We start from the raw sequence: 14825 nt of genomic DNA, 5'->3' as shown, positions 1-14825 counted from the left end.
CGGCCCGAGTCGTCGCCCGCGGGGATGCGGGGATGCGGGGCCCTCGGGTGTCGGCCCCGTGGGACCCAGGAAATTCAACAAAAATCCCCTACCCCTGCACTAGCAGAGCGGGATAACTCCCTGTTGTGCGGCGCCCGCCCTCTCCGCGTGACCCGCCGTGACCTGCTCAGAGCTCAGGGCGCCCCCACCCTGGCCCGGCCGCCCAGCACACCCTTCCCGGAAGCCCGCCCTGTGCCCGCCGAAACCGCGCGCCAATTCCGACCCGAGCCCAGAGCCATAGGCCAGTTCAAGCGGTCGCTGTGGGGTGAGTCGGGATTCCATTGGCCCCTACGAAGCTGCTACGCCTCTAGCCCCGGCGCCCAAGGCCCTGCCCCGCCGCGTCCCGCTGCGCTTGGACCCAGGCTCCAGCTTGTAAATAAACCTTCGTGGGTTTGCATCGGTGTCGGCTCCTCGGTGGTTTCTCGGGTTCGCGATCTTGGGCGCGACATTTGGGGGCTGGCCCGGGATCCGAGGGACCCCCCAGGACCCCATCCGGAGGGTCCCACGCGTGGTGAGTGCACTCAACTTTTTCCACCTTTTTGAGCGCATATTCTCTGAGAGCCCTAAACCGTACTTTTACCTGTAGGAATTCCAATCTGTATTGGGTCAGCATCGGCTTAGGCGGACGCGCTGGCGGGCCCTCGACCGGGGGTCTTGAGATGTCCCTTGCCCCTGCCTGGAGGACGGGGTCCTCATCTGTAAGGAGGACAGGTGTTGTACGCTTTGCAGCAACATGATCAGGGTCCTGAGAGAAAGGGATGGGGAAATAAAAGAAAAGTAAAGAAATGAGGACAGGAGGGACACAGTGGATGATGTCCAAGCAGTGTCAGCTTTATTCAAGGTTCTACAACATTATAGGCAAGACAAAGACAAGGAAGTATCTATTCTTAGCATATTTGTGAAACCCTCCAAGCTTCCCCTTAGTCAGCATGCAAGGCAGACCCACTGGCACCAGAGGATCCTGGTTAAGAGGTGGGTTTGTTGCTCCAGATGTACATACCTCGGAGGGACATTAGATGTGGCCAACAGGCCAGCAAGGACAGCACAGGCCCCTAGTTCACTTTGTGGCCAGGCCAGAGCACATTGAATCTACTGTGTTGTGTGGGCGACCGCGTACAAGCGAGCCCTGAAAACCGTTGCTCAAGCCCCTTTTTTTTTTTTTTAATTTTTTATTTATTTATGATAGTCACAGAGAGAGAGGCAGAGACACAGGCAGAGGGAGAAGCAGGCTCCATGCAGGGAGCCCGACGTGGGATTCGATCCCAGGTCTCCAGGATCATGCCCTGGGCCAAAGGCAGGCGCCAAACCGCTGCGCCACCCAGGGATCCCCCTGTAATCAGGTTCTTTACCAATCATGAGAATAATGCGTTGATGACCTCTTAATATCAATTGGGCTAACATTTTAGTGTAATCGTTTATAACATGTCATTGATTTAAGGCCAAATGGATCCATTCCAAAGGTCCATGAGATTGCCAAATGACCGCAGCTGGTAATTGGGAAGGCATTAACAAGATTAAATCTAAAGGTTGTGTAAGATCATACTGAGTTACATGTGCCTGTGACAACTTATTAACAAGCTGTAAAGCCCTTTGGGCTTCTTCAGATAATTTGCGAGGAGATGAGGGAGCACTCTCTCCCTTAGGAGTATCAAATAATGGCTTTAAGTCATTAGCTGTAATATGTAAGAAGGGTCTAATTCAATTAATATCCCCCATTAATTTTTGATAGTCATCTAATGTTTTTAACGAGTGCGTTCTAATGGATAATTTCTGAGGTCTGATTGTTTTATTTTCAACAATGAAGCCGAGATTCTCAAAAGGCTCCATTTTTTTGGTATCTCTTCAGGAGCAATTACTAGATTAAATTGCTGTAATCTGTTGGTCAGATCTGAGAAAGCTTCTTGCGACATTTCCTCGGTCGGTCGGTGCAGCAAGAAGAATATCATCCATATAATGAATACAGTAAACGATGGAATTAAACTTCTTACGAAAAGGCGAAAGAGCTCTAGCTACAAATTCTTGGCACAAGGTGGGGCTGTTAGCCATTCCTTGTGGCAAAACCTTCCAATGAAATCTTTTTGCGGGTTCCATATGATTTATGCTAGGAATAGAAAAGGCAAATCTCTCATAGTTCTGGGGAGCCAGAGGAGTGGTAAAAAAAAGCAGTCTTTTAGATCCAATACAATCATCTTGAATTGTAAGGGTATAGCGGAGGGTGTGGGAAGCCCTGGCTGTAAAGTCCCCATGGGCTTCATAGTAGCATTAACTGCCCTGAGGTCTTGTAATAGTCTCCATTTTCCTGATTTCTTTTTAATTACAAATGTTGGAGTGTTCCAAGGACTGTGAGTGCTCTGTAGATGACCCCAAAGCAGCTGTTCCTCTGCTAATGCTGCTGCTGCCTCTAATTTTTCTTTTGGTAGGGGCCACTGGTCTACCCATACAGGGTCATTACTTTTCCATTCAATAGGCAGTGCATGGGGAGAGTTCAGTGGCCCCCTTGAAAACCCAGTCCTTTTCCAGTGGTTTGACCTATCAGACAAATGGGGGCTGGGTTTCCTTGTAAATTTTTTCCTAAACCTTTGCTTGGATCATAGCCCATTTTATTCATTAAAGTCATTACTATTTTTTGTTGATTTGGCATAGATATTGGGGCTGTAATGAGGAAAACTCTCATGTCGGTTAGTATATCTCTGCCCCATAAGTTTAAATCTATTTTTAGGACAAAGGGCTGAAAAGTTCCATAATGTCCTTCTGATGTAGACCAATTAAGAAAGTTAGCACTTATTTGAGGGGCACACGCGTAGCCTACACCCCTTATAGAAACCTCTGAATCTGTAAGGGGCCAACACTTTGGCCAGTGTTGCCTGGCGATAACAGAGACATCAGCTCCAGTATTTATCTCAACCCGACAAAGGGCGACCTTGTATTTGTAAGGTTATATATGGCTTGTCGGCTGAAATCAGCTGAGTCCAACAAATATTGGTGGAGCCGAAGCCATTTGCTCCCCGCTTTCCTTTTACAGATGGGTTAGAAGTTTCATATCTAAGAATAATGATTAATTGGGCGATAGGCATTTTAGGTTGTAAATGGAGAATGCCCTCCTTTAGTGTTACTATAATTTTAATTTCTCCTGTATAATCTTCATTTATTACTCCCGGGTGAACATTTAGTCCTTTCATAGTCCAACTAGATCTTCCTAAAAGCAATCCCCAGGTTCCCTTGGGAAGGGGTCCCCATATTCCTGTTGTTATAGCTTTGGGGGTTTGTCCAGCTTCTAGATATACCAGGGTGTCTGGGGCTAAGTCTAATCCTGCGCTGGCCGGGGTACCCCGGTGTAATTTGCTGATGTCTGGGAGGTCGGCGGTATTGGCCCCAGGGCGGACATCTGAGGAAACATTGCTGCTATTGTTTGTTGGGGCCGCAGCGGGCCCGCCTCCAGTTTCCCTGAATATTTCCAAATTTATCCTTTTGGGAATAGCACTCATTTGCCCAATGATAGCCTCTTTGACCTCTGGGGCACAGAGATGAGGGTTTTTTCCCTATTTCTCCAGGTCTTTCCAGCCCACCTATTAACTGAGGGCATTTAGCCTTGAAATGGCCTGCCTGTCCACATTGAGAACAAGTTCGTCTTTTTTGGTTACCTCTTTGCTGCATACGCCTCTGCATTTCCTGAGGGGAAATCCCCCTCAGTGCTGCAGCGAGGGTAACTCCCTGTATATATGAAGACCCTATTTCAGCACATAAACGAATGTAGTCTTCCAAGGTTCCTTTTTCCAGGGTCGTACAGTGGCTTGGCAGGCAGAATTAGCATTTTCAAAAGACAGTTGTTTCACAGTGATTGTGCCTGCTTCCCCATCCACTGCTATGCGTCCTACTGCTTTTAACAAGCGAGCCACAAAGTCTTGATAAGGCTCATCTGGTCCTTGTCGGATTTCGGATAACTCTTCCGACCTGGTCCCTGTTGAAGGAAGTCTTTTCCAGGCCTTAAGGGCACACTGTGAAATTTGACTGTATGCTATTGCTGGATAATCAGTTTGCATATTTACCTCAGCATAAGCCCCTTCCCCAGTTAGCATTTCATAAGGAACCGGAATATTTGTCCTACGATTATACACACCATTTCATTAGCTCTTTCAAAAAATTCAGTTTTCCAAAGTAAATAGTCCCCACCTGATAGGCAGGCCTGAGCTATGACCTTCCAGCCTCCTGGGCAGAGGGCGTCCAGTCCCACACTATCTCATAAGGACAGGGTGTAAGGAGCGGTGGGCCCGTACTGGGCGGTGGCTGTCTCAATCTCTTTTAGTATCTTAAAATTGACAGTAGAGTAGGCTCTCTGGCCATTACCATTTTGCATGACAGGGAAAGCCAAAAAGGCAGAGGTGTCCTTTGAAGTTTGTTGAAGAGGAGTTATTTTCAAAGGAGACAGCCCGCTAGGAAGGTGTTTGGGAAATACAGGGGGATATCGACCATTGGATATCGACATGCTTTTAGAATGGAACCCCAGACTGAGGGTAAGGTGTCATCATATGACGACCATAAGGAGGATCTTTCCTGTAAGAGGGAGGATCAAAATTGCATGGCTGTGGCTTGGCATGATCCATGGAAGAGGGTCGTATTTTTTTGCTCATGCCTGGAAAGGGATCAATATCATGATTAGGAGCGCAAGTTGCTTATAAGTTTTCCAGTTTAGAGGGGGGGCCCTGACGGCCCTGGAGCTGAAGATGAAAAAAAAATTTCCTTATCATTATCTAAATATACCCCATCTCCTTCAATTTCATCTCCTCGGGTTTCAAGTAAAGGTGGTGCCGTAGGGATGTTCGTCTGAGGCATATTTATGGTTTCCTTTTGCAGTTTTTGTCGGGGAGGGAATTGAGAGGGCGATATCTGTCCTGGTGGTGATGGTGATTCAATCATCGAATTATTATTCTCCTTTTGTTCCTCTGACGAGGTCTGAACATCATTCTCAGGGAGGGATTCATGAGAGGCTATAGAGATTAATTCGAAAGTGTGTTGTGGATCTAAAGCCTCTTTTATTTCCTCCCAAATTTGCGTGGTGCCTGGAGGACAGGCCATAGGACCACGTTTTTTAAGTTGATTTTTAATTTTCTGTCCTACCCTTTGCCAGGCGTCCAGACGGACAGTCCCTTCTTTTGGAAACCAGGGACACAAGTCCGATACGGTACAAAAGAATTGCTGCAAGGCCTTTTTAGAGACCTTGGACCCTTCTCGCTTCATAAGGGCCTGCAAGGGGGTCATGAAAACGACCTGTTCCATAGACTGCAATTTCCCCATTATTTTTTTACTCCTGTTGTGGCCCTAAATAGCCGGGCTCCCCTTACCTAATTGTCAGCGACGACTTACCTATATGTGCACTTCCTCTTGCATGTGCTCAGGTCCCTGTTCGGGCACCACTTGTTGTGCGCTCTGCGGCAACACGGTCAGGGTCCTGAGGGAAAGGGCTAGGGAAATAAAAGAAAAGTAAAGAAATGAGGACAGGAGGGACACAGTGGATGATGTCCAAGCAGTGTCAGCTTTATTCAAGGTTCTACAACATTATAGGCAAGACAAAGATAAGGAAGTATCTATTCTTAGCATATTTGTGAAACCCTCCAAGCTTCCCCTTAGTCAGCATGCAAGGCAGACCCACTGGCGCCAGAGGATCCTGGTTAAGAGGTGGGTTTGTTGCTCCAGATGTACATACCTCGGAGGAACATTAGATGTGGCCAACAGGCCAGCAAGGACAGCACAGGCCCCTAGTTCACTTTGTGGCCAGGCCAGAGCACATTGAATCTACTGTGTTGTGTGGGCGACCGCCTACAAGCGAGCCCTGAAAACCGTTGCTCAAGCCCTTTCTCAAGCGTCAACTAACTATTTACCCTTTGGGCTCTCGAGCCTTTTGAGTGAATGAGGGACGCAAGCCCGGGCCTGGTTTGGTTTAGTTACACCAGCTAGTCCGTGGCCGCCCACAGACGGGGTCCTCATCCGTGAGGAGGACGGAGGTTCGAGGACGGGGTCCTCATCTGAGAGGAGGAGGGGTCCTGTCTGTGAGGAGGGCCGGCTGCCAGCCCTCCGGGTTACCTTCTGTTTTGTCTCTGCGGCCGCCCGGGAACGTTCGTCTGTTACCGTGTCCTTGTTGGCTGTGCGGCTGGTCGGGGTTACTGTGTTCACTGTCAACTGTTTGTGCGTTTGACTGTGTTACTTGTTAACTGTCCTGTCTGTGCCTTGGTGTGGACAGGGGACGTAATGGGGCGGACGCAAACCACCCCCGTCCCTTATGCTCCCCTACTTCTCGGATGTTAAGGAAAGAGCTCACAACCTGAGCACAGACCTACGGAGAGGGAAATTTCGAACTTCCTGCACGTCAGAATGGCCAGCCCTTGACGTGGGATGGCCCCGAGGAGGAACTTTCCACCTACCTGTTATCTCACAGGTTAAGGCCGTGATCTTCAGGGACAAACCGGCCGGCCACTCTGACCAGGTGCCCTGCGTCCTGGCCTGGCAGGACATGATCGAGAATCCCCCTCCTTGGCTAAAACTATTTCTCCCCCCCAAGCAGGACCTACCAAGATTCTAGCCCTGCGGAAAGGCCGAGAAGGAGACCGACTCTAAGACAAAAGTGCCTCTTCATTCAGTTTTACAGGATTCCTCTCCGGAGGACCTGATCCTCCCGCCGCCCGATTGGGCACCCCCTCGCCCTCCCGCCCCCCCATCAGTGGTGGGGGGGCTGCAGAAGGGGCACCCCCCTCCCTGACGAGGGAGTCCCTGTGCGTGGGCCACGCGGACGGCCCCACCCCTAAGGCGGGCCGGCCCACTCCCCGCCTTTCCCCTCTGCGCCATGGCCCCCCCCCCCCACGAGACTGGCGGACAGCTAATGTTATACTGGCCGTTCTCCACCAGTGATTTATATAATTGGAAAACCCAAAATGCAAAGTTCTCTGATAATCCAAGAGATCTAATCGGGCTTTTAGATCCTGTTCTCTTTACCCAGCAGCCTACTTGGGAGGACTGCCCACAGCTCTTGCAGGTTCTCTTCACCACCGAGGAGAGAGAACGAATTCAGGTGAAAGCCCGGAAGTCTGTCCTGGGAGAGGACAGACAGCCGACTCAAAACCCAGACCTCATAAACGCTGCCTTCCCCTTATCCCGCCCCACCTGGGACCACAGCTCGGCTGAAGGTAAGGAGAGACCCCGGGTCCACCGCCAGACTCTCCCGGCAGGTCTCCAGGCTGCCGCGCGCAAGCCTCCCAATCTGGCCGAGGTCTGTGGTGTGAGACAGGGTAAGGATGAGAGAACAGCAGCCTTCTTAGAATATTAGGAGAGAAGAGCTTGCAGGACTTAGTAACAGTAGCCGAACGAGTCTATAATAATAGAGAAAGTCCGGAAGAACAACAAATCAAACTAAGTGACCGGCAGACCCGAAACCTGGCCAAGATCCTGCTGGCCACAACCATGGACGACCCCCAGGAAAAACGGAGACACCTCAAAAAACTGGCTTCAGGGACAGGTAAGGAGGATGGCCCTGGTCCCCGTCAGGAGCGTCCTAAACTAAACAAAAACCAATGTGCTTCTTGTAAAGAGGAGGGCCATTGGGTAAAAGATTGCCCTAATAAAAGACCTAAGGCCCCTGCCAAGATCTTAGAAATGGAGGACCTGGACGATTAGGGGAGTCGGGGTTCAGCACCCCTTCCCGAGCCCAGGGTAACTCTCAGGGTGGAGGGGCAACCTGTTGAATTATTAGTGGACACTGGGGCACAACACTCGGTCTTATTACAACCCCAAGGAAAATTGGCAAGCAAGACTTCACGGGTGCAAGGGGGCACGGGCACCAAACAGCACTCACGGACTACCCGAAGCTCAGTAGATCTCAGCATGGGCCGGGTATCCCGTTCCTTCATGGTTATCCCTGAGTGTCCCTACCTGTTATTAGGTCGGGACTTGCTCACCAAAATGGGGGCACAGATTCGCTTCCACCCCGAAGGGGCAAAAGTCCTAAATAAGGAAGGGCACCCGATCCAAGTACTTGTCCTAAGTTTAGAAGATGAATATCGTCTCCACCAGACACCCTCAGCCCCGATGACTGACATTGACCATTGGCTGCGGGAATTTCCCCAAGCGTGGGCAGAAACTGGGGGGAATTGGGCTGGCACGACCCCGACCGGCCATCTACATAGAACTGAAACCGGGAGCAGACCCTGTCAGGGTCCGCCACTACCCTGTGCCTCTCGTGGCGCGTACGGGAATCACACCCCACATACGGCGACTACTGGACTCGGGCATTTTGGGGCCTTGCCAATCAGCATGGAACACCCCCTTGCTGCTGGTGCGAAAACCACACTCTAACGATTACAGGCAGTCCAGGACTTAAGGGAAATCAACCGGCGAGTAGAGGATATGCATCCTACGGTCCCAAACCCATACACCCTCCTCTCCACCCTGCCTCCAGATAAAACTTGGTTTACGGTATTAGACTTAAAGGACGCCTTTAGTAGATGATATCCTGTTGGCGGCAAAGGACCAGGACACATGCCTGCGAGGCACCAGGGACTTGCTCCAGACCATAGCAGCCCTAGGATACCGGGCCTCAGCTAAAAAAGCTCAGCTCTGCAGAACGGAGGTGAGCTACCTAGGGTACAAATTAAAAGATGGACCAAGATGGTTGACGGATGCACGGAAGGAAACTATCCTAAGAATCCCACAACCACGAACCGTCCGCCAGGTACGTGAATTCCTGGGGTCAGCAGGGTTCTGTCGATTATGGATTCTAGGTTTTGCCGACATGGCCAGACCCCTCCATGAGGCCACCAGACACCAGCAAAATTTTGAATGGACAAAGGCCATGGACAAAGCCTTTAATGACCTTAAATGGGCTTTGCTGTCTGCCTCGGCTCTCGGGTTGCCAGACCTAACCAAGCCCTTCTACCTGTATGTGGATGAGAAAGACGGAGTGGCAAAAGGGGTCCTTGTCCGGTACGTAGGTCCTTAGAAGAGACCCATAGCCTATCTCTTCAAAAAGCTAGACACGGTGGCCGCTGGATGGCCCCCATGCTTAAAAATTATTGCTGCAGTGGCCATGATGGTTAAAGACGCAGACAAGCTGGCCAGGGGGCAAGAACTGCATGTTACCACCCCACACGCCATTGAAGGGGTACTCAGCCCCCAGATCGCTGATCAGCAATGCCCGTCTGACCCATTATCAGAGCCTGCTGCTAAACCCCACCAGAATTTTATTTAAGCCACCAACAACCCTGAATCTGGCGACGCTACTCCCTAACCCAGACTGGGACCCCCCCCTCTACATGATTGTCAAGAAATTTTGGCACAGGTGCACGGAGTCAGAGCTGATCTCCAGGACCAGCCACTGCCGAACGCGGACGCCACCTGGTACACGGACGGCAGCAGTTTTGTCCGAGAAGGAGTCAGGTACGCGGGGGCAGCCGTAACCATGGAGACGGAAACTATCAGGGCGGAGCCATTGGCAGCCAGAACATCCGCTCAACGGGCAGAGCTGACCGCACTGGCCAAGGCGCTGACCATGGGGGAAGGTAAACGAATCAACATCTACACCGACCACAGGTACGCCCTCGCCACCGCTCACATCCCCGGAGCCCTTTACAGGGAGAGAGGGCTCCTGAGAGCAGAGGGAAAGACTGTTCAAAACCAAACGGAGATCCTTGAACTCCTGAGGGCCCTCTGGCTGCCCAAGGCCCTAGGCATCATCCACTGTCCGGGGCACCCAAAGGCAGACACGCCAGTAGCCAGGGGAAACCGGCTAGCCGATTTAAAAGCAAAGGAGGCGGCCCTTACGGTGACCGAAGTCTTAGCAACCAGCTACCTGATCCGGGGGCACCGGCCCTGCCTGACACCCCCAACCATACTGATGCTGATTTACACTGGATCAAACGCTTGCCTGTGACCCAGTGCTTGTGTGGCTGGGGGAGGGCCGCAGACTCCAGCATCATCCTGCCAGAGGAACTAGGACGGCGAGGCCTGTCCAGAATGCATCGGGGTACTCACACGGGAACAAGGAAGATGGAAGACCTCATACGACATGCAAAGATCACTATTCAAGACTCTCGAGCAAAGATCGAGCAGATTGTGGCGAGCTGCAGTGCATGCCAGTTAACTAATGCCACTGCCCATGGATCTAACCCAGGCACCCGGCTCCAGGGGGACCGCCCAGGAGCCTCCTGGGAAGTGGACTTCACTGAGGTGAAACCTGGAAAATACGGATACAGGTATTTACTACTGTTTGCAGATACCTTTTCAGGATGGACAGAGGCATTTCCCACCAAACATGAAACGGCACAGACTGTGACCAAGAAGAAACTGCTGGAAGACATCATACTGAGGTATGGTTTTCCTGTTAGGATCGGATCAGACAACGGCCCAGGATTCGTCTCTAAGGTAACACGGGGAGTGGCCCTAGTACTTGGGGCAGATTGGAAATGACATTGTGCACATAGACCCCAGAGCTCAGGACAGGTAGAGAGGATGAGCAGAACAGTAAAGGAGACCTTAACTAAATTAGCCCTGGAGACTGGCGGGGACTGGGTGACTCTCCTCCCCTTCGCCCTATATAGGGTAAGGAACTCCCCATATAAGATGGTACTGACTCCCTGCGAGATCATGTTCAGTCTTCCTCCACCTGTTATCCCCAATTTAAAACCTGAGGTGCTTGCTGAGTTTGATGATCACCAACTCCTTTTTTTCCCTCCAAATGTTACAAAAACTCACGAACAGGTGTGGCCTAAGCTGAGGGCCCTCTGCGAGACTGGGCCACCCCTGGACTCCCATCGGTATCGACCAGGTGACTGGGTGTATGTGCGGAGGCACCAACACCAGACGCTCCAACCCCGCTGGAAGGGACCCTACATCGAGATCCTGACCGCTCCCACCGCTCTCAAGGTCGACGGGATTACTACCTGGGTCGACTACACCCACGTCCGGCCAGCTGACCCACACGCCGTCCTCAAGGACTTTGTTCCGGAATGGAAGAGTCAGCCCGACAAGGACAATCCCCTAAAGCTAAGGCTGCGTCGCTCCCACTTACCCCACTAGTATTACTTGCACTGTATCCCCTTGCGGCTAAAACTAACCCCCACCAGCCACTAAATCTAACCTGGCAAATCCTCACCCCGGGTTCTATGGAAATAATAACCCAGCTGACAGGAATACACCCTAGGGGAACCTGGTGGCCCAATCTAACCTTTGACTTATGCGACCCAAAACTTTTCGGGGTCCACCACGGCCCCTCGGCTCTCCATGGCCGAATACCCGGATGTGTCGGCAGGTGGAGCTTAAGCTCCCTCCGTGCCACCTGCTTTTATGCATGCCCGGCCCCCTCTCTGTCTGACCATAATAAGGTCTCCAGATGTGGAGGCCCCGAGGATTACTTCTGTAAAGCATGGGGTTGTGAACAGACTGGGACATGTCATTGGCTGTCACAGAATCCGACCGGCCTTATAAAAATCCAGCGAAACGCCACGAGCCCCACATGCTCGGGCGCTGGGAAGTCAGGCCGCTATCTCTGTAATCAAGTCACCATTTCCTTCACAGAGGCCGGAAAACGAGATACAAATTGGGGGGTAGGACTTCTCTGGGGACTCCGACTTTACCAAAGCGGGTATGATAATGGAGTCCTATTCATGATCAGACAAGTCGAGAAGCCGCAAGGTCAAACCCAAGGGATAGGCCCCGACCCTGTGCTAGTGCCTCCTCAATCTCAAGTAATATCTACAACACCCTCTTGAAATTTTCCCACAACTCCTCCGGTTGGGGCACCCCAGGCCCGACTCGCCTTCCTCTCGACCCTTCTCAACACCCTCTTTGGGCCCTGACGTCGTCCCAAGCTTACAAATTCCTCAATGCAACTAAACCCAATCTTACCCAATCCTGCTGGCTGTGCTATGACATCCGGCCCCCCTTCTATGAAGGAATTGCAAAAACGGGTCAATATGACACAACCACGGACCCTAATGCTTGCAGGTGGAACCCAAAGCCTGGTAGTAAAGGCCTCACCTTACAATCCGTGTCAGGCCAGGGGCTCTGCATAGGCCCTCCTCCACGCCACTACCAGATTCTGTGCAACGTTACACAGCCCGTAAACAGTACCGGGTGTCATCTACCGCCCCAAGACAGCTGGTGGGCCTGTTCCGAGGGATGGACTCCCTGTGCTCATGGACACGTTATAAACAGAACTGGGGGCTTCTGTGTGCTAGTACAGCTACTCCCTAAAATTATCACTCAGATGAGCAGGTACTTCAGTGGTTCGATGTGGGTACCCACAGACGGGATAAAAGAGAACCCATCTCGGCTATCACCATCGCTGTGCCAGTAGGATTAGGATTAACAGGCGCAGGGACAGGTGTCGCTTCACGGACTATGCAGTCCCACTGTAAAGGTCTGCGAGCAGCAATCGATCGGGATATAGAGCGAGTCTATTTCTCACCTCCAAGACTCCCTAACATCCTTGTCTGAAGTTGTCCTTCAAAACAGAAGGGGATTAGGTTTTTTTTTTTTTTTTTTTTTTTTTTACAACCCGGGGGGTTATGTGTGCCCTAAACAAAGAATGTTGCTTCTTTACTGACCACTTGGGAATAGTCCGAGAATCTATGGCAAAGCTCAGAGAAGGTTTAGCTAGACGAAAACTGGGAACGAGAACAACAAGGAAGGTTCGAATCCCGGTACCATCATTCCCCCTGGCTGACTACCGTGTTATCCTCCCTGGCCGCCCACTCGTCACCCTCCTCCTCCTGACCTTCGGACCCTGCCTCATTGATGGAGCAGTAGCTTTTGTCAAGGACTGAGTCAATACAGTCCAACTCATGGTATTCAGGCAACAATGCCAACCACTGCCTCTTTCTACAGAAACCCAGAACCCATGATTGGGTCCTGCATAGGATCCTCTGAAAAAGGGGGGGAATGTGGGACCCAGGAAATTCAACAAAAATCCCCTACCCCTGGACAAGCAGAACAGGACTAACTCCATTTTGTGCTGCACCCGCCACCTTCTGTATGACCCCCACATGACCTGCTTAGTGCTCAGGGTGCTCCCCGCCCTAGTCAGGCCACTGAGCACACCCTTAACAGAAACTGGCTCATAACAGCGTAACCCTGCCTTGTGCCCACCAAAACCGCGCCAATTCTGACGAGGGCGATAGGCCAGTTCAAATGGTCACTATAGGGGTGGATTGTGATTCCACTGGCCACCTGCGTGTGGACCGACATGACTGTGCAGCTTTCTGTGTGTGTTACAATCCCATTGGCCACCAGTCCCTATAAAGCTGTGCCGCCTCTTAGCCTCGGGGTCCAAGCCCCTGCTCCGCTGTGTGCAGTACACTCGGACCCAAGCCCGAGCTTGTAAATAAACCCTCGTGTACTTGCATCGGTGTCGGCTCGTTGGTGGTTTCTTGGATTCGCAATCTTGGGCACAACAACCCGGGCTCTCCGCTGAGCCACCGGGGCTGCCCCTCACAGTTGTCCCAATTTTTAAGACTTCTACGGTTAATGTCTGCAGAGATTCTCCTGGGAAATGAGAATAAACAGTGGATGTTATAAAAGTAGAACCAGAGATGAGCTTGGAACAGTCACGGCTTCGTGAACCTTCATCCCTGACCCTCCATTTCTACACATGGACCCAGGAGAGCTGTTCTCGTCCTTTCACTGCAGCTGGGGTCCAGCGGGTCAGTGTCACGCCCAGGCCAGGGGCTGGCTGGAGTGGTGGGATCGCGGGATCCACTCCTTTCAGGTTATGCTACGTGCAGGCTGTGCCTTGGTGGGTCCAGGAGCCGAGCCGCAGCCAGCCGGTCTCCCAGGCCTGTAGCAGGTGCTGCTGCTGCCAGGCCGTGTGCGGGGAGGAGCCTGGCCACAGCTCTGGGATGTGCAGAGCCCTGCTCCCACTCGTCTGCACCCCGGGGTCTGCTCACGGTGCTTTTTTTTTTTTTTTAAGATTTTATTTATTCATGAGAGGCACAGATAGGGGCAGAGGGAGAAGCAGGCCCCATGCTGGGAGCCCGATGCAGGACTCGATCCCGGGACTCCAGGATCACGCCCTGGGCTGCAGGCAGATGCTCAACCGCTGAGCCACCGGGCGTCCCATGGAGCTCTAATCTTAAAAATAAAGCGGAGTTGTTTTACCAACAAAAGTGTGTTCATTGGAAAACAGAGAATTGCAGACCATGAGAAGGACCCAGCAGGAAAACGGAAACCATAGAGGAGTCAGGAGAACAGCACGGAAGAGGCTCTTTTATAGAGGAAAGGGGGGCGGGGCTGTTGTAAAAGGAGTGCCCATAGAGTGGGGGCTGGAAGTGTGCTGGCCTGGAAGCCTCTCCTCGGCTGGTCTGCAGGAACCCCAGAGGGATGGGCCGGGGGCTCCCCCCGCTGGCCTCCAGACTCCGCTCTAAAGGACAGTCCCTTTTGCCAACCTTCAAGACCTGTGCGCAGACATCAACCTTACCAAAACCACAGAGGCAAGGACTGAGTTAGCCGCGCATTGGGGGGGGGCTGTGGGCAGACCCCGGTGACTGCAGTGTGGGTGCACAGCCCAGATCACGGAGCCCCCAGGCGCGGGTGCAGGCTGCAGTGGCTCCCGGGCACGGAGGCGGGCCTGGGGAGGTTGGCAGCGCCTGCGGGGAGCCCCAGGCTGGGACCCAGTGGACGGACACTGTGTCCACCACAGTCGGGGAAGTGCTGCACCCAGCTGTGCCCGTCCTGCCCCTGGATAGAGGCTGTCCCCACCTCCCCACCGAGCCCCAGGGCCCAGGAGGGAAGAGCAGCGTGTCTCCCGT

The 14825-nt window shown here is 52.3% G+C and overlaps 2 protein-coding genes and 1 pseudogene across 3 annotated transcripts in view; all 3 read left to right on the top strand.

Annotated features, from left to right (window-relative positions):
• The window catches only part of CSTB (cystatin B), a 449713-nt gene that overhangs the window by 136373 nt on the left and 298515 nt on the right, over positions 1–14825 (top strand). The window lies entirely within an intron of this gene.
• Positions 5719–9313, top strand: LOC125754115 (uncharacterized; annotated as a pseudogene).
• LOC112669204 (uncharacterized) lies at positions 10036–13423 on the top strand. The gene is made up of 2 exons (XM_049104608.1): positions 10036–10443; positions 10780–13423. Exons 1-2 carry the CDS (start codon positions 10036–10038, stop codon positions 11095–11097), a joined length of 726 nt encoding a protein of 241 aa, XP_048960565.1. The 3' UTR covers positions 11098–13423.

Source organism: Canis lupus, chromosome 31, assembly GCF_003254725.2.
Source record: "Canis lupus dingo isolate Sandy chromosome 31, ASM325472v2, whole genome shotgun sequence".
Lineage (NCBI taxonomy): Eukaryota > Metazoa > Chordata > Mammalia > Carnivora > Canidae > Canis > Canis lupus.
Note: the sequence above shows the minus strand (reverse complement) of the source record. Positions and strands in the feature narration are given on the sequence as shown.